The 16,811-nt window shown below is 50.1% G+C and overlaps 2 protein-coding genes and 1 long non-coding RNA gene across 7 annotated transcripts in view; 1 reads left to right on the forward strand and 2 right to left on the reverse strand.

The window, feature by feature from the left end:
* Window positions 1-4,257, forward strand: part of LOC103679342 (testis development related protein) — a 5,461-nt gene extending 1,204 nt beyond the window's left edge. The window contains exons 3-4 of the mRNA XM_040643179.1: window positions 411-514; window positions 1,885-4,257. Of these exons, the coding sequence (XP_040499113.1) occupies window positions 411-514; window positions 1,885-2,230 (450 nt within the window). The 3' untranslated portion in view covers window positions 2,231-4,257. The remainder of the gene's footprint in view (window positions 1-410; window positions 515-1,884) is intronic.
* Window positions 4,258-6,938: 2,681 nt separating this feature from the next.
* Window positions 6,939-11,726, reverse strand: LOC103679343. Its single transcript, XR_572900.2, has 2 exons — window positions 10,087-11,726; window positions 6,939-9,092 (listed from the first exon to the last, which is right to left on the reverse strand). It is a non-coding gene; the product is annotated as an uncharacterized LOC103679343 (long non-coding RNA).
* Window positions 11,727-13,455: 1,729 nt separating this feature from the next.
* Window positions 13,456-16,811, reverse strand: part of FBXO25 (F-box protein 25) — a 58,309-nt gene continuing 54,953 nt past the window's right edge. For 3 of the 5 annotated variants that reach the window (XM_040643337.1, XM_040643339.1, XM_040643338.1), the window contains exons 10-11: window positions 14,766-14,792; window positions 13,456-14,172 (exon numbers count right to left, since the gene is read on the reverse strand). In XM_040643337.1, coding sequence (XP_040499271.1) covers window positions 14,083-14,172; window positions 14,766-14,792 — 117 coding nt within the window. In that variant the 3' untranslated portion in view covers window positions 13,456-14,082. The remainder of the gene's footprint in view (window positions 14,173-14,765; window positions 14,793-16,811) is intronic. The other 2 variants (XM_040643340.1, XM_040643341.1) reach the window with 1 other exon arrangement.

Below are 16,811 nucleotides of genomic sequence, written 5' to 3' on the forward strand. Positions count from 1 at the left end.
CGCGCAGCCTCCCGGTCCAGTTTCCGGGGTTGCTTTAGGTCGTGTTACGTGTTTAACATTTCGGACTATTACACTCTCCTCCAGCCCCTTCTCTCCCTCACAAAAAAAGTAAAGCCATCCAGGCCGAGCTGTGCGACCCTGGAAACCGAGTGAGTTCGCGGGGCAGGCATCAGGCCCAGGGCCCTTCCTTTCCCTCCGTTCCTTCCTTCTTAATGCAGACCTTGGGATCTGCGCAGAGCCAGACACAGCCTGACGTGTGGGACTTCCCGTCTGGCTCGGGCCCCCAGCCTGTTCGAGCACGGGGAGCTGGGGACGGCGCTCTTGCTCACTTGAGGCTCCACGGTGACTGGATCCAGAACTGTCTTCTGTTTCTTTCCTCTGTCAGAGTTGATCTTTTTCTAACCTTTTAGGTTCAGGGAGCAAGTTTCCGAGGTTGGAAAGAAGTAACTTCTCTGTTTAATAAAGACGATGAACAGCACCTGCTGGAAAGATGCAAATCCCCCAAGTCCAAAGGGTAAGTCTCCGTGGGGCCCAGCGGGAGGTGCGAGGAGGCGGACGGGAGGTGAGAGGACAGAAACGCCTTGTGCTCATTTTGATGCTGTGGAAACAGAAGAAAGAGAGAGAGAAAGATGCGCTTCTGGGAGAAGGTCACAGGGGTAGCCGCCGCAAGCACCTTGAGAGCTTATGGGAGGAACGAAAGAAGGTTTCCCAGACCAACACTTGAACTCAATTGGAAATTGCACTCGGCCTTCAAGCAGCTTGCCATGTGTGAGATGTTTACTAACTGCAGAAAATCAAGGGGCAGAAAACGTTAAAAATGCAAAGGATTGGTGAACTGTAAAAGATTTTAGAAAATTGCATATATTTAAACTGATATATTGCTGTTTATTATAAACAGAATTTTAAAAAGTAGATTTAAACATGGAAAGATAAGTCAGAACTGAGTGGGATTGCCAGTGGCATGTTTGATGGGAGGTGAGCCTCAGTGGGCCTGGCCACAATGAGCTGCTGTGTGGGCCAAGGGCACCCAGACAGCCCTGCTTCAGCCCCATGGCGGGGATGCCTCCTTATTATTCCCTGCCCTCCCCCCCACGGAGGGCTGTGGGCCGGGGTCCCTGGGGTCAGCATCTGCAGGGTCCCTCTGTCCAGTGCATGGAACTCTAGGGGGTGCGGCCTGGGCTGTGGGTGCACCATGGTGCCCCAGGGATGCCCCTGCCCTCGGGCTGGCATGACAGCAGCCTGTCTCCAGCCCCCTGGTGTCCGAGTCTTGTTTGTGTTCAGCAAATTAGCCACTCACTTCTTCTGACTAGCATGCTCAATGTGTATGTGAATAGCTGTTGGAAATGGATTTGATAAATGGAATATTTATCCTCATATTTCTTAATTTGGACTCTGCATTTCCTGTTATCTACTTTGCTCAAGTATTTCCTTGTATGAAAACTAGCTCTTTGGGGCTCTGGGTGGTGCAGCGGTTAAGCATCTGCCTTCAGCTCAGGGCGTGATCCCGGCGTTACGGGATCGAGCCCCACATCGGGCTCCTCCGCTATGAGCCTGCTTCTTCCTCTCCCACTCCCCTTGCTTGTGTTCCCTCTCTCGCTGTCACTATCTCTGCCAAATAAATAAATAAAATCTTAAAAAAAAAAAAAAGAAAACTAGCTCTTTGTGTATAGCCAAGTGTGGTACCTTAAAATACAGCTTTCACAGTTTCATTAATATGCAGTGACTAACTTTTCTTTACTAATTTTAATTAAAATTTATATTATAGATTTGTGTTCATGTTCTAAATGACTTAAACTTTTAAAAAGAGTGTTAGGTGTATACAGTGGACACTAATTGCCCTGAGATCACTGGGTCACCAACACTCGGCTGTCTTGTCTCCCACAGAACTAACTTACGGTTAAGAGAAGAGTTGAAGACAGAGAAGAAGTCTGGGTTTTGGGACAATTTGGTTTTAAAACAGACTATTCAGTCTAAGAAACCAGATGAGATTGAAGGTTGGGAGCCTCCAACACTTGCTCTTGAAGATGTGACGGCTGACGCAGGTGACACAGCGAGTGGCCGTCCCCCTCGGCCAGGCTGGGAGGAGGACGGCAAGGGCTGCAGCAAGTACAGCAGCCTGGCAAGCTCAGGGAACAGCTCCCGCTGGAGCCTCCGGTCGGCCGGGAAGCTGGTTGGCATCAGACGGCAGAGCAGAGGCCACCTGACGGACAACTGGGAGGAGCTGGAGTGACCATCCGGCCCCACTGCAGACCAGAGAGGTGCACACACCTGAGCGTTCCCAAACCCCAACTCCTAACGTGGCCCCTGTGTCTTCTCTCTCTCTGTGCAGGTCTGAGAGTTTGCTGTCTCATGCTGTGTTTGTCCATATGTCCGCGGGTCCTCTGGTCTTTCCCGTGTGGACGAGAGCAGAGCACCTTCTCTGGCTGCCCGCATCGGGCCGTTCCTCCCCGCGGGCTGACGGAGGAGAGCCCCAGCACGCTGGGAAACATCTGCGCCCTCTAATCCCAGCATTTCTGGATGTGGTCCCGTGAGCTGTGCCCTGCTGTCCTCCCCTGCGTGCCCTGTCCCCACCGTGCCCCCCGTGTCCTGCATGTGGTATCCGTGTGTGTGTCTGACACTCGACTGTAGTGGCAGGGCCGGGCCCTCCTGTTCTCAGAAGCCCGTGATCCAGCTGTGAAACCAATCTTCCAAAGGTTATGTTGTGTTCAACCTGGCAAATTAAACTTTTTCTCATCGTAAATACCAGGAAAGCAAAGGTTACATGTGATGCAGCATGAAATGCCACTCTCCGCAAAGCATCTTCATCTCTTGCGCTGGGAAGAGGAGTCTCCGTGTCCACGGAGGATGGGGACAGTGGTTCTTACTGTAGGGTTCATCTTACTCGTTCTGAACTTCGACGCTTTGATCTTCATGGTCTTCTGAAAACGTGCTGTTCTGTGATTGCAGGTTGAAGAGTACCATCAAGTGTGGACCAGGTTTAGCAACTTGATTCTCTGAATTGTTTTTGGAAAACACTAATTTGCTGATGGAGTTAAAACTGTATAAAATACTGCAAGTGCCTCTTTTCTATAACGTGCAGGTGTTTGGTTTCCAAACGGAGCCAGTTGCCGTGGCTGCTGCCGGACGCCGAGGAAGGACGGGCCGCGCACTGGGCACAGGGCTCCTTTGCAGGATGGCCGTGTCTGCAGGCGGCGCCCATGGCTGCCTGAGGCAATGGTGGTTTGGAAAGAAAGGCTTAGGGTTTTTTTGGTTAAAAACAAAAACCTCCAGTGACACTGTGCATACCTCTGGTGAGAAAACACAGTCCCCCAGTTGGCTCTGCGTGCACGTCCGTGCTGCACAGCGAACTCACCTGGGGGAACCCGCACAGGCCCGGTGGCAGGACTCCTGATGGTAACAGCGTCAGTCTGTCCTCCATCCATCCATCTGTCCGTCCATCTTTTTTTAATAGAACAAGAAGCTTACTTGACTGAGTTTTGAACGGGCGGCAAGTTTTAAGTGGCATGAAAATAAAAATCCGGTTTGTTAGAACCTTGAAATGGGGGGTGTGTCTGGTGATGCAGAGGGAAGCTGGTGGTTTTTGGTGTAACAAGTCCTCAGGGAAAGGGTTCAGGAGGTAGCGGTGGCCCTGCGGCCCCTGCAGCTGCACCCACGCTGGCTGTGACTTGGGCGCATGTGTCAGAGCCAGAGCTGAAGGCGCCGTGTCTGAGGCGCTGCGCGCGGGCGGAGCAGTCAGGACCCTGAGACCCGCTGCAGGTCGCTGCACTTGAGTGGCGACGCTAAGTGCCTGTAACTCACCACCGTGCAGATCTGTGACGCAAGGCGGGCGACACTCGTTCATGATGCTGTTTCTCAAAATCTGAAGACAAAGCCAGATCGCGATTGGAATACGCACTGTAGATCACATTTTTCTTATCTGCAGAGATTCATGTAAAAATAAACTTTCTTCTGTCCTATCTAACTGAAAATAAGTATGTTTGCGGTTTTTAATATATTTATTGATGTGCTTTGGGAGAAAAGTATTTTTTCTTGATAGAATTTACCAAAGCAACTTTGTGTTCACGGGTTAATGAGAGAATGTGGTTTTTTGACGGGGTTTTTGTTTGCATTCTGTGAACACACGACTTCACTGTGTAAAGAGCGAGTGGTCTGTGCTCCTACTGTGGCTTATTTTGTAAAGGAAAGTGGCTTCTGAGAAGGTAGAATTCATTCTCAGTGCTGAGGTTTTAAAAAAATAAAAGTATTGTTCATTTCCTCTTTCGTTATTAGTTTGCATGGTTATTGGCATCGACTTTGAGGCGAATGCTAACGGTGACCTTAGTCACTGAAAGCTGATGGCACTTTTCTTGATGACACCTTAAACCTCATTTTAAAACGCAAACAATACACGTAGACTTTTTCATAAATAAATGACCAATTTCAACTGAAGTTTCTGGGATGTATCTTTTGCATATTCGAGAACCGCCTGCTCTCACCCTCAGTCTGTGAGGAACCAGGGGCGCGCCTGTGTTCTGGGCAGAGTTTATGGTTCAGGAATTTAGGGACGCACCCAGCTGAGAAACTGCGAGCATCCCGGCAACGGTTTTACTTAATCACATTTCTCTTTTAAAAAAAGGATCACCATCTCTTAGAAGGAAGTCTGTGAGGAACAGTGTCCTGTCCAGAGGAAACAGGTACATACCCCAGAAACTGGGGTCGCTCGGGATCTTGGAGCACAGGTCCTTCGGGAAGGAGGGGGGGGGGGGGAGGCACTGCGCTGCCGTCCTGTCCTCGGGGTCCTACCTCTGGAGTTTTCCTTGTCTCAAGGGAGAGCTATCCATGTCCTGTCACCAAGGAGGCCCGGGGACCCCCACCCTAGTCATCCACACCCTGCCTCACCTGCGGGGCTGCTTCCCCCAAACCCACCTGCGGAGTGGGGGTCCCTATGTGTCAGGGAGCTTTCTCCGCCTGCCCCTCCCAGGTTATTTCTAGCCACTTCCCAGTTTTCTGGTTTTTATGCTGCTTCCTCAGTGGGGATTTCTTGGCCTGGGCAGAAAAGGACAGAAGACCAGCAGGCAGGGCGCTATTTAGGAAGCTTTGAAGATTAATTGGCTAAGACAATTTCTCTAACTTTGTGATCCTTTAAAACAAATGTTCAAAATCACCCATTGGGTGAGGAGCTGAATGCTACGGTGGGCTCCAGGGGGAGCTGAGGCGGCATCTGCCTGACATTTCCTGAGGGATTCAGGGTGTTCCCAGGGGCCAGGGAGCCATCTGTCCCCAAGTTCTGGTCCCCTATGGCTGTGCCTGGCAGCTGGCCCTCACCCCCAGACCCCATGTGCTGGTTCCAGACGCTGGTTCACAGGAGCCGGGCAGTCCCGTAGGATCTGCTCCTGGGCCCAGCTTGGGCCTTCCTGATGCCCTGCTAGAATATCCTAAGTACAGGGGGTTCATGGGTGTGCCCCCCACCCTGTCCCCTGTGACCCCTGTGCCACCACCTTCACAGAAACCAGGGCTGAGGGTGTTTTGTGTCCTGGTCAAACTCCCCGGGACCGTGGCATCTGTGCTCCCCAACTCCAGTTGGGATGCTCCTGTGATCTGCCGTGTGTGGGTGGACGGTCCCCCGTGCCCATGGAACACAGTCCCGGACGCCCAGCCAGCACCTGAAGCCGCAGAGCATGGGGAGCCCTGCAGAGCCTGCGCGCCTGGAGCAGGTCACTGATGACTGAGGCGCGGTGGTGGGAGTCATGTGGACGCTGTCCCTCTCAGATACCCCCGCGTCCTGTGCAGACAGGAGAGACCAGGATGCCTGGGACAGACGGAGAGAGGGCAGTGGGAGGCCTCAGGGCACTAGCGGCCTCCGGTGTCGTGGCAGGAGGGGCCCACGGCGTCAGTGGAGCCCCGGGCTACTGTGGGGCTGACTTTTAACACTGACTTCCATTGAGGGTCCGTGTAGTCAGAGACCCTCCGGCAGGTTTCAGGAGCACCCACACGGCGTGCTGGGCCTCTGCTGCTTCCTCTGCCAGGGACTCCGCGAGCCCTCGCGGTCTCTCCGTGCGTCCTCCACTTGGCCGTCCAGCACTGGTAGCTCCTTCTCCGTCCCTGTCTGGTCAGCCCAGGAAGCCTTGAAAACCACTCCTGCTTTACCCCCTGTGACCCCTGGGGGCACAGGGTCCGGGTCACTTGGTGCTGTGGCTGCCCGGCGGCAGCGACAAGGACTTCTGGCGCACACTGGGTCCAGATTAGGGTCTGCACTGTGCGCTGACGCAACGTGACCGTGGGATCACAGAACGCACGGGGGCCGTGACAAGCCCGGTGCCCTGGTCGAGGGGTTGGAGCGATGAGGCTGTGTTTGGAGGTAAACATGCAGGCTTGCCAGGTGCTACTTCTATTAACAGGGCTTTAAATTCAAACCCTTCCTCTTCCAAATACTTTATTTTTGAGATGAAGTATTGGTGGCACCTTTCTGGCGACAAGACGGCGGCACCCACACTACGTAGTTATGTTGCCGGAGCACAGGCATGTGGTCTCTGGCTTTGTTCCTGAGCGCGTGCAGGCCCTCCTGCTTCGTGCCCCGGAGCTTTCTGTGCGCGAGTGTGAACGCAGCGCTATGGACCGTCCTCTTCAGAGAGCCTGGTCTCCTCGTGGTTGAGGGCTGGCTTTGGAGGGTATTCATCCTCCTTGACCAGCGTCTTCGGCTCTGCTGGGAACATGACAGACGCAGCCTCTCCGGCACGAGCCTCCTCCGGGGTCTGTGTGCTGGCCACGCATGCAGGGGCGCTGTGAGGCGTCAGGTGCCGTAGCAGAACCGGCGCCATGCGGCTGTTCCTCCTCCACTGCCTCACAGGTGGAAGGCCGCTCGTGTGTCCATCGTGGCACCTTCCACCTGTGGCTCTCCTTCCCTTTTCACCTTGTGTGACACGCAGTCCGACAGTGACTAACATAGTAGCTGACTGGGCTATTTCAAAATTTAGATAGATTTATTTACGCACTTAAAAGTAAACTTTTAACATGACATTTCAACCCTAAATGCTATCAGCATCCATTTCTAAAAATGAGAATGTTACCGGCACAACTAACAGAATTACTGATTCTCTACTGATACACATACGCAGATTTTTCCAATTGGCTGGAAAATGTCTTTTTAGCTCCTTTTAACTTTTTCCTCAAAACCAGGATATGGTGTATGAACTGTGTCTGGCTCCGTCAATACGGCATAAATGTTAAATACGGTAAGTTAGGGATTAGGTGTCCTCACAGCAGTGGAGGCAGGGTTGAAGGCCAGCCGGCCCTGCTGGTACCTTGGGAATCACTCCCCTCGTGTCATCCAGCTGCCTCCCTGTACGGTTTGTCGGACAACCCCCCGAGGTTCTGATCAGCTCGCGAGGCCCTTTCAACCTCTGCCTCTTAGTCCACAATCTCTCCCGTGTGTCCCGCAGCAGCTGCTGCACTGAGCAGCACCTTGAGTGGAAAAATTAATGCAATTAACATGGTTTTCCAGAATTGCAGGTGAGATCTGTCATTTGGGGATAAAGCCTGGGTAGAATTTCAGCTTCCCAAATAAGTGCTTATTATTGATCTCTTTGGGATTACTTCTATTAAATGTAATTTCCTTAGTAAGTCAAAATTCGTGTTGGGATTTTAGGAAAATCTTTATAGGATTTAAAAGTACAAAGTTTAGATAATTTAACTATTTTCAAGAAAGCTGAACGAGTCTGGAAGCAGAGGGGATAATGGGAAATACCATTCACTCATTGGAGTTTTGAGAAGTGAGGTTTGTTCTTCCTTTGGAGTCTAGAATTTCAAAAGTCTCCTCCCAGGCGACTTCAGAACTGGTGCAGGAGGTGAGCCAGACACACCAAGATGCCAACAAGTTCTGTTCTGTAAGAAGTCTTCAAAGCTCAACACTCAGAAGCAGCACATCAGAACGCCCGCTTTCCTGAGGAACCAGTGAGGAGAACCCATTCGTCAGGAGGTACACAACTCCAGATGCTCTAGGAGGGCATCATATCCTCATATTTCTCTCCCTTAATGTTTGGGAGCTTAGGTGTCTTCAGAAGTAACATAAAATACTGGGGAAATCTATCTAAATATGAATAATTACCTCAAGTAGAATTATGGGTAGCATTTAAAATTTTCTGTGTATTGGCTTTTTAAGAAAGCTTTTTACAATGAACATCTGTTACTTTTGTAATAAAAAAAAAGGTTAACAGCCATTTTTAAAAGTAAAATGGAAAGTATCAGATATACAAAAGAAAAATGTAAGTAATAGGCTGGCAAAACTACAGCCTGCTGGCCCAATTTGGGCCACCACCTGTTTTTTCATGGCCCATGAGAATTATTTTTACATTTTTAAATGGTGAAAAAACTTAAAAAGAATCCTATATCATGACACATGGAAAGTATCTGAAATGCACATTTCTGTTTCAGTAAAGTTTGACGGCAGCACAGCATGCACACTCGTGGACAGGATGCTTGCATTATGGTGTTGCCGCTGAGCGAGCATAACAGGGGGCACGTGGCCCACAAACCCCAATATATTTACAGAACAAATTTGCTGAGCCCTGGTATAAACTCCTGTGTGTACCCATCCTTCTAGCCTCAGTGATGATCCGATCTTACTTTATCTAGGTACTCCTGAGTGATGGAAGTTAAAGTCAATCCCAGACATCCTATAATTTCATCATCTTCACGTTGTTTAAATAAAACACAGCTGAGAATTCATCAAGAAGATACAATAGTTACGAACATACCTGCAGCAAACAGTGACAGAATTGAAGGAGGAAATAGGCAGCTCCAGGGTAGCAGTAAAGACATCAATACTCCACTTTCAATAAGGGATAAAATCCACCAAGTGATAATTTATCATACACATTAATAGAATGAAGGGGAAAACATGATCATTTCCGTTGATGCAGAAAAAGCATTTGATAAAAATATTCAACTAACTCAGAATAGAAGGAATCTGCCCTTACTAAGGGACATATAAAAAGCCCAAACTAACCTTCTTGGTGACAAAAGATTGAGATTTTCCTCTAAGGTCAGGAACGAGACAAGGATGTCCACTCCCCCACTCCTATTACACATCGTACTACAAGTCCTTGCCACAGCAACTAGGCAAGAAAAAGAAAAGGCATCCCAACTGTCAGAAGTAAAATTATCTGTTTATAGATGATGTAATCTTATTTGTAGAAAACCCTGAAGATTCTACCCAAAATATCCCAAAGAAACCAAAAACCACCACCAAAAAGTAGAATAGACAAGCTCAGGAAAGTTGCAGAATACAAAATCAATATTAAAAACAACAGTTGTGTTTCTATACGCAAACAATGAGAAATTGCAAAGGGAAGCTAAAATCCCATTTACGACAGCAACAAAGAATAAAAAATAGGAATAAACTTAGCCACAGAGGCTAAAGTATTGTACACTGAAAACTATAACGTGGCTTAAAGCAATTAGAGCAGACACAGATAAACGGAAAGACCTACTGTGCTTGTGAGCTATATTATTATTAAGATAAAACCACCACCCAAGGTGATCTATAGACTGAATGCGCTCATCAAAATCTAGTGGTTTATGCAGAAATAGAAAAAAATCCTAAAATTTACGTGGACTCTCAAGGGATCCCAGATAGCCAAAACAATCCTGAAAAAGAATAAAGTTGGAGGACTCACATATCCTGATTTCAGAACTCACTATGAAGCTACAGTGATGAAAACAGTTTGGTCCTATCATAAGAACACATAGACACACAAACCAATGGGACAGGACAGGGAGCTTGGAAATAAACTGTCACATACCCAATCATGATTTTCAACAAAGGTGCCAACACCATTCAGTGGGGGGAAGGGCAGTGTTTTCAACAAATGGTTCTGGGAAAACTGGATGTCCACACGTGAAAGAATGAAGTTGGGCCTTATCTTACACCATACACAAGTATTAACTCAGTGGACCAAAGGCTTAAACATAACAGGTAAATAAAACTAAAAGTTGGGGGTAAAAACAAAGATTCGTGACCTTGGATTTGTCAGTCATCTCAGCTAGGAGACCAAAAGGTCAGCCAACAGCAGGAAAAAGGGAAATTGGCTCCATCAAATTAACACTTACATGTATCAAGGACACAACAGTAAAAAGGCAATCTTCACAATGGGGGAAAATATCTTCCACTCACATACCTGTAAGGAGTTGGTATTTAGAATATGCAGGGAATTCATGCAAACTCAACAACAAAAACACATATTGACTAAAAAAATGGGAACAGTACTTAAATAGGTATCTCTCCAAATATGACACACAGCTGGCCAACAGACACATGAGAAGGTGCTCCAGACCACTAATCACCACAGAGATGCAAATCCAAACCACCGAGACACCACCTCACGTCGTTAGGATGGTTACCGTACAGTAAACCCCAGAAAACAGTGTTGGCAAGAACGTGGAGAAACCCGAGCGCCTGTGCACTGTTGGGGTGTAGCACGGTGCAGGATTGTGGAACACGGTGTAGCAGTTCCTCAAAACATGATCAGCATGGAATTAGCATCTGATCCACCAATTCTGCTTCTGGGTATTTATCCAAAGAAGTGAAAGTAGAGTCCTGCAGAGATACTTACTTGCACACCCATGTTCACAGCACTCAAGTGGAAGCCACCCAGTGTCTCCACGGATGAACAAAACAAAATGCAGTCCATCCATGCACCAGAACATGACTCAGTCCTAAAGTTAGGAAATCTTGAGACGGGCCACAGCATGGATGGACCTGAGGACACGATTTGAAGTGAAACAAGCCAGTCACAAAAGGACAAGTACTATATAATTCCAGGTATATTCTGCATCCAGGGTAGTCAAATCCATTGCATTTAGATGATAGATGGTAGGAGCCAAGTGTGGGGGACTGGAAGTAAGTGTCTAATGGGGATAGATGGGCGCCCAGGGCAGGCAGGTCCTAATGGCCTTCCTGGTGCCCTGTGCAAGCCCCCGGGCATTTCACTGAGCAGTGTCTGATGCACGAGGTAGGAATAAGGGTGGAGGGTGGGGTCAACCAAATGTTTAAAGCAGAATTAACACCAGTCCTTCACATATTCTTCCCCTAAAACAGTAGAGGGACCACTTCTAAGGCAAGCTCATCCTACGTCTGCCAAGACGTCTTCAGCCTGACACCAAAACAAGACAAAGACAGCACAATAAAGTACCGACTGACATCTATGAAAAAGCCTCAGTGTAATACCAGCAAACCAAAACCAACAACTCAGTACAAAAAGGACAATTTACCACCACAACCAAGTGGGATTTCAGCCCAGAATGCAAGGATGGTTCAACGTACAGAAAACAACCAATGTGGGGCCCCGGGCTGGCTTAGTCGATGAAGCGTGTGACTCTTGATGTCAGGGTTGTGAGTCTGAGCCCCATGCTGGGTGTGGAAATGACTTAAAATCTTGAAGGAAAAAAAAATCAACTGATGGCATACACCACACAAGCAGGATGAAGGATGAAACCACATGATCTCAACAGATTCAGAATAAACATGATAAAATCCAATACTCTTTTATCATTAAAAAAATCCTCCAAAGAGTACGACCGGAGTTAAGCCCCAACCTGATAAAGGCGGCTACAGAAAGCACACAGCCAACCTCACACTCACAGAGGAAAGACGAAGCGTTCCCTCGATAGGAAACATGACAGATGTGTGTGTGTGCTGCTGGCTCAGCACCACAGGCTCCAGCCCGGGCCGTCACGGCACCCAGACTCAGGCTGCGTGTAGCCACTCGTGAGGAATCTACACAACGACCACTACATTGAGCTCAGCAGGGTCACGGGTCACAAAACACACCAGCATTTTACGTGGGTGTTTGTCTAGGATTCTAAGGGCAGCATTTATGGCACACGTTGTATGCAGTCAGATCTTAAATGTTGTCCTAAAGCAAACCTAGTTCCGGGTACAGAGTCAACAGTACCATGTGGTGAGGTGTTACAGAGACCACCTCAGTCCTCTGTGTCCACACACTGGGTGAGAAACATCTTTTTGTGCCTCAAAAGGGGCAAGGGGAGGCTGCATCTGGATGGGTTTCCTGGCAGGCAACGCCTACTGGGGCCCGCCAGGTGCACGTCCCATCTTGGGCATAACCAGACACCTCGGTCTAGCTCTGTCAGGGACTGAAGGCACATGAGACATGCTGCGGGGTCTCCAGCTCACAGTGTCCTTGACTCTCCCTGTCCTGACCTCTGGCAGGCCCCCCAACAGACCTGTATTCACAAATATCATTCCGTGTGTGAATTCATGACGATTCTGCGTCTCATCCCTTCCTGTAGGTGACTGATGGCTGCCTTGATGCCGTCTGTCTTCTGCTTAGCCTGCAGCCTCTACTCATTTCCTGTCTCTTCCCTGACGCCACCAAGAAAGCTGCCACTGTCCCCAGCTCGGCCAGGCCTCCCGTGCACCCCTGAGCCTCACATACCGCTGGGCCTCTTGTGCACCTGCAATAGGTGCGAGCGGAGCAGAACAGCTGTGCTCCCCTCTGTGCTACCAACACGTGTTTGGGGAAAATGAGCTCAAACTTCAATGTCTTTTTAAGAAGAAATTAACACCCCAAAAGACCAATACTGAAAACAGGCAAAGGACACACAGTAGATATCTTACCAAAAAAACACAACAGTCGATAATCCAAAGAAATGTGGACACACCTTGTCCTACTTAGGAAAACAGCACCAGGGGAAAGGACTCCATGGCAGCCATCTTTGGGGAGCTTGGGGGCTCCCCATGCCGCCACTCAGGAAGATCCTGACAGCTCCTATTCACAGGGGCAGTCCAGACACATCCTCAAACGTGTGACACTGTCACCTGGGTCCCGCTCCTTGTTTGTCTCAAAGGGTTGATGAGCCACACACAAGCTGCTGACAGCCCCACTCGTCAGTGTCTCTGGCGACAGCATGAATCGGCAGCACCCTGCCGGCCACGACGGTGTGCAGCCAAGAAAACCCATGTTTTCAAACATGCTTTTGAAAACACGACTGGTTGTTGAACAGAAAGGGTAAACAGGAGAAGCCCCTCCTGCAACTACAGATACCCTGGACTCCACACCGCGTCCAGAGGGAAGCACATTGCTGGCCCTCAGTACCAGGTCAGCACAGACAATGATACTGAAAATCCAGAATCTTTATTTACAAATACGCAAAACTGCAAACCATTTTAATATGCTTAGAAGAAGAAAAACTTAGAGGAGGAAGGAGAAATGATCTGTGGGGGTTCACACTGCTCTCCCACAGCAAGGGGCTGGGAACTGCTCTTTGTAGCAGGAACAGTGGTCTCGGGGGGCAGGGTGGGGGACTTGTATATTCTTTTATAACGCCTTTAATTTCAAAATTATCTAAAATAGACATGCATTATTTTAAAAATAAAACAATCTTTTAAAGGTTTAAATCAACAATATCAAAACCACGGACACGACTTTTTCAAGAAGATGCAAAATCGATGAAGTCAGATCAGTAGATAAAGAGGATTTATTACCCTGTCTAGGAAAGCACTTCCAGGACAGTGAAGTGGAGGCTGCACCGGGCGGTCCCACCACCCACACCGTGGCTGGCCACAGACTGACCACTGAACGCAACAGTACCATACGCTGCCCTCGGCTCACTTCGCATTCAACGAGGACTCACTTGGACACAACCAATGCAGTTAAAATACATGTTAAGAAAAATAAATATTCTGCACCCCGTATTTACAAGGATCAATTGTTCTGTCCCCTGCCCCTAATTACTACAAAATCAGGAAACTATGAATTGACAATTAAGAAGCACAGTATTAGCTGTTAGTGTCAGTTTGGCACAGAACATGGTGCTAAAAATCCAGAATCTTACTGAACCGTATTTATAAATACACAAAGTTGCAAACCTTAATAGGCTTAAATGAAGAGGATTTTTTAGAGAAAGTAGAAATGATTTTGCTTGGGTTCCCCGACCCCCTGTCAAAACAAACCAATGCCCCTGCCCTGTCCATGCAGGGAGGGGGAGGCGCATTCTCCATGTTCCTGTCGCTCCCTGGCGACGGCACAGCACAGCGCAGCGAACCCCTTCCACTGCCATGGCGGATCGGCGGCAGGCGGGGTGCCTTCAGAACTTGAACAGGTCAATGAAGTGCTGTGGAGACACGGGCATGAAGCAGCTGTCGGGGTCGGCGGCGGTGCAGGGGTGCCCCGAGTCCTGTGGGAGGAGGCAGAGGCGTCACCACGGAGCACCCAGGCCCCGTCACAACGCCGTGTGGAGTACCCGGACCCGCGTGACAAAGACACCCAGCCACGGGGAACTGTCAGCAGAGGCAGGTGGCCCAAGCTAGAGGGCTGGGACCGGGGGTTCTCTGCCTCCCTGGCCTGGCCCTATGCCTCCATTCCTGCGCTGTTCCTCTGCTCCCCTCCTGGCCCCTGAACACCCGCTCCAACGGCAGGGTGCCCCCCAGGAGCATGCACTCAGCCAGAGACCAGGATCCTATTTAACAGGAAAAATGACCAAAGAAACAGGCGTTCTGTAGGACCGACAAACTTGAAAGAAGGAGGAGCCTAAAGAGCACAGGCTGGAGGGAGCTGGAGGCCATGCCAGGTCGGCCCACAGGGCACCTGCCATGTGGCACCTGTGCCTGAACGAAATCGCACGGACACGTCTACGACTTCCCCCTCAGGCTGAGCCTGCCCCTCACGCGCTGGCCCGCAGGACATCCCGTGAACGGCTCGGGGGGCTGGTTCTGGCCCGCTGGGGAGCATGCATGGACGCGACACGAGGCCTGTCTAGCACGGAGGTACCTTGAACAACAAAGCAAGGCGGCAGTCCTTTGAGATCGTGGAGAGAGAACCAGGAGGAGTGCAGGGAAGGCAGGGAGAGAAAGGAAAACCAACGTTAGAGGCAGAGCAGGCTGCACGGAGCATTAGCTTGGACGGCAACGATCTACAAACGGAGGTGAAAACATCCAGTCACTGCGCTGGGCAGTGAAAACATTCTTAAAGCCAGGGCATCGAACACCCCGAGGACCCATCCGTCCTCAAGACCATCCTGAGACAGGGATGGACGCTCCCCTTGCCTTGGGAGCCTCGGCTGAACGCTGAGCAGGCTGCAGCCTGGACTCCTCAGAACGCCCCAAAGCACACGCAAAGCGAGGCTGATGTCTCCAGTTTGTACTGAAAACACAACACATTTTGGAAAGTCATTAACTCTCTCCCTCACATCCTAGCTTCTGCTTTGCCAAGTGCCCACCCTCCACCTGAGACACTCTCGTTCCCGTGTATACGTGCTTGTCAACGCCCTATCCGCAGCAGCCTGCTGCCTTCACCACCCGCCACCAGGCCACCTGCCTGCCACCCACTGGGGCCAAGACGAGCGGGACCACCGCCCACCCCCGTGTGCCCAGCCATCAGTGTGTCCTGTGGGCACAGTGCGTGAGCACACTGGGGAACCGGCTCCTAATCCCAACCGGAGCCCTGGACCTGCAGTGTCAACACTAGCTTCTGCATGTACTTTGGTGGCAGACACACAACGACAAAGGTGACACAGTCCTGACCCCTGGTCCTGGCCTTTAACTGGACTCATTCTGTCTGGTTCGCCAGTCTACCCCACATCTCACTTTCACTGGAGTATCAGGAAGTTGAGAAATACAGAGATTCAGCTGCAGAACAGACAGGAGAAGGAACAGAGGCACCTGTGTAACCAGTGAGGGAGGGTGCCTTCCCAGGGGCCTCCTGAGGCCCTGAGACCAGATCCTACTCAGGGACCTACTCCAACGGCACCATGAGGTCACTGTCGTGGGTTTGCATCAGTGCCAGTGATCCTCCCAGAAGCAGGGACGCAGGGAGTGGTCAGCCTGGTCCCAGCCGGTGAGCTGCCCACATTCCTCGATCTGTGTCTACGAGCACCTGCTGTGTGTGACGTGCACACAAGCCTCCCCTTGTGTGGCATGGCTGGCACCCTGGGGCTGGTGACACGGGCTCCCCTCCTGCCTGCAGCCCCACTCCTCGAATGATGGACTTGTGCTCTCACTCCCTCATCAGACCCAGGTAAGAACACACCTGCTCATGGATTGCTCTGCCCTCAAGGAACCATGTTCTACAAAACAGCTGTGACTGCAGAACACGGAACACGTACCATCTTTTTCATTGTGAGATGGGACCCCTACTAAAACAGACGTCAGTGACTTAGAAATAAAATCCATATAACTCGTGCATGGGCCGTAAGTAGGCGTGACGCTGCCTATCTTTCCTGTCGAAAGTAAATCTCCATTAAAGTAACACAGGAAACACTGTCCATACCGTTGCATTCATGGCTCGCCACGGGTAATTTGAAAACCACAAATGACGCTATCACGAATGTACTTGGAAATGAGAAAACCCTCAAGTGGCTGTCTCCTTTCCAACAATCTAGAGTTTTCCACTTGTCCATCTGACAAATTACAGATAAACGTAGAACAAAAAGAAGAGCACGGATGGTGCTGCCCAGGCAGAAGGCGATGGCCATCCCCAAAGAATGTGAGGGGCCACCCCCACGTGGGACACACACATGGATCACACTCGCCACCAAGCGAGCTGGGAGATCTCACAACATAAACGTATTCACGGTCAAGGAGACCGTGGGAACACAACCCAGGATGAAGGAAAACCAACTGACATGAGCTCTCCTCCAACCGCAGACAGGCTGAGCCCCCGTCTGCATAGCGGGAAGTCACGGGGTGAAGGGCTTCTAGCACCCCTGGGTACTCGGATTCCAAGTGTGAGTCAGGAGACGCTGGTTCAGTTTTGAGCAAATAAGAAAACTGCGTGTCTCTCTCAAAGGCTGGGACCTCCCTGCTTCAGGGGCTTGGC

Source organism: Ursus maritimus, unplaced genomic scaffold (assembly GCF_017311325.1).
Source record: "Ursus maritimus isolate PB19 unplaced genomic scaffold, ASM1731132v1 scaffold_28, whole genome shotgun sequence".
Lineage (NCBI taxonomy): Eukaryota > Metazoa > Chordata > Mammalia > Carnivora > Ursidae > Ursus > Ursus maritimus.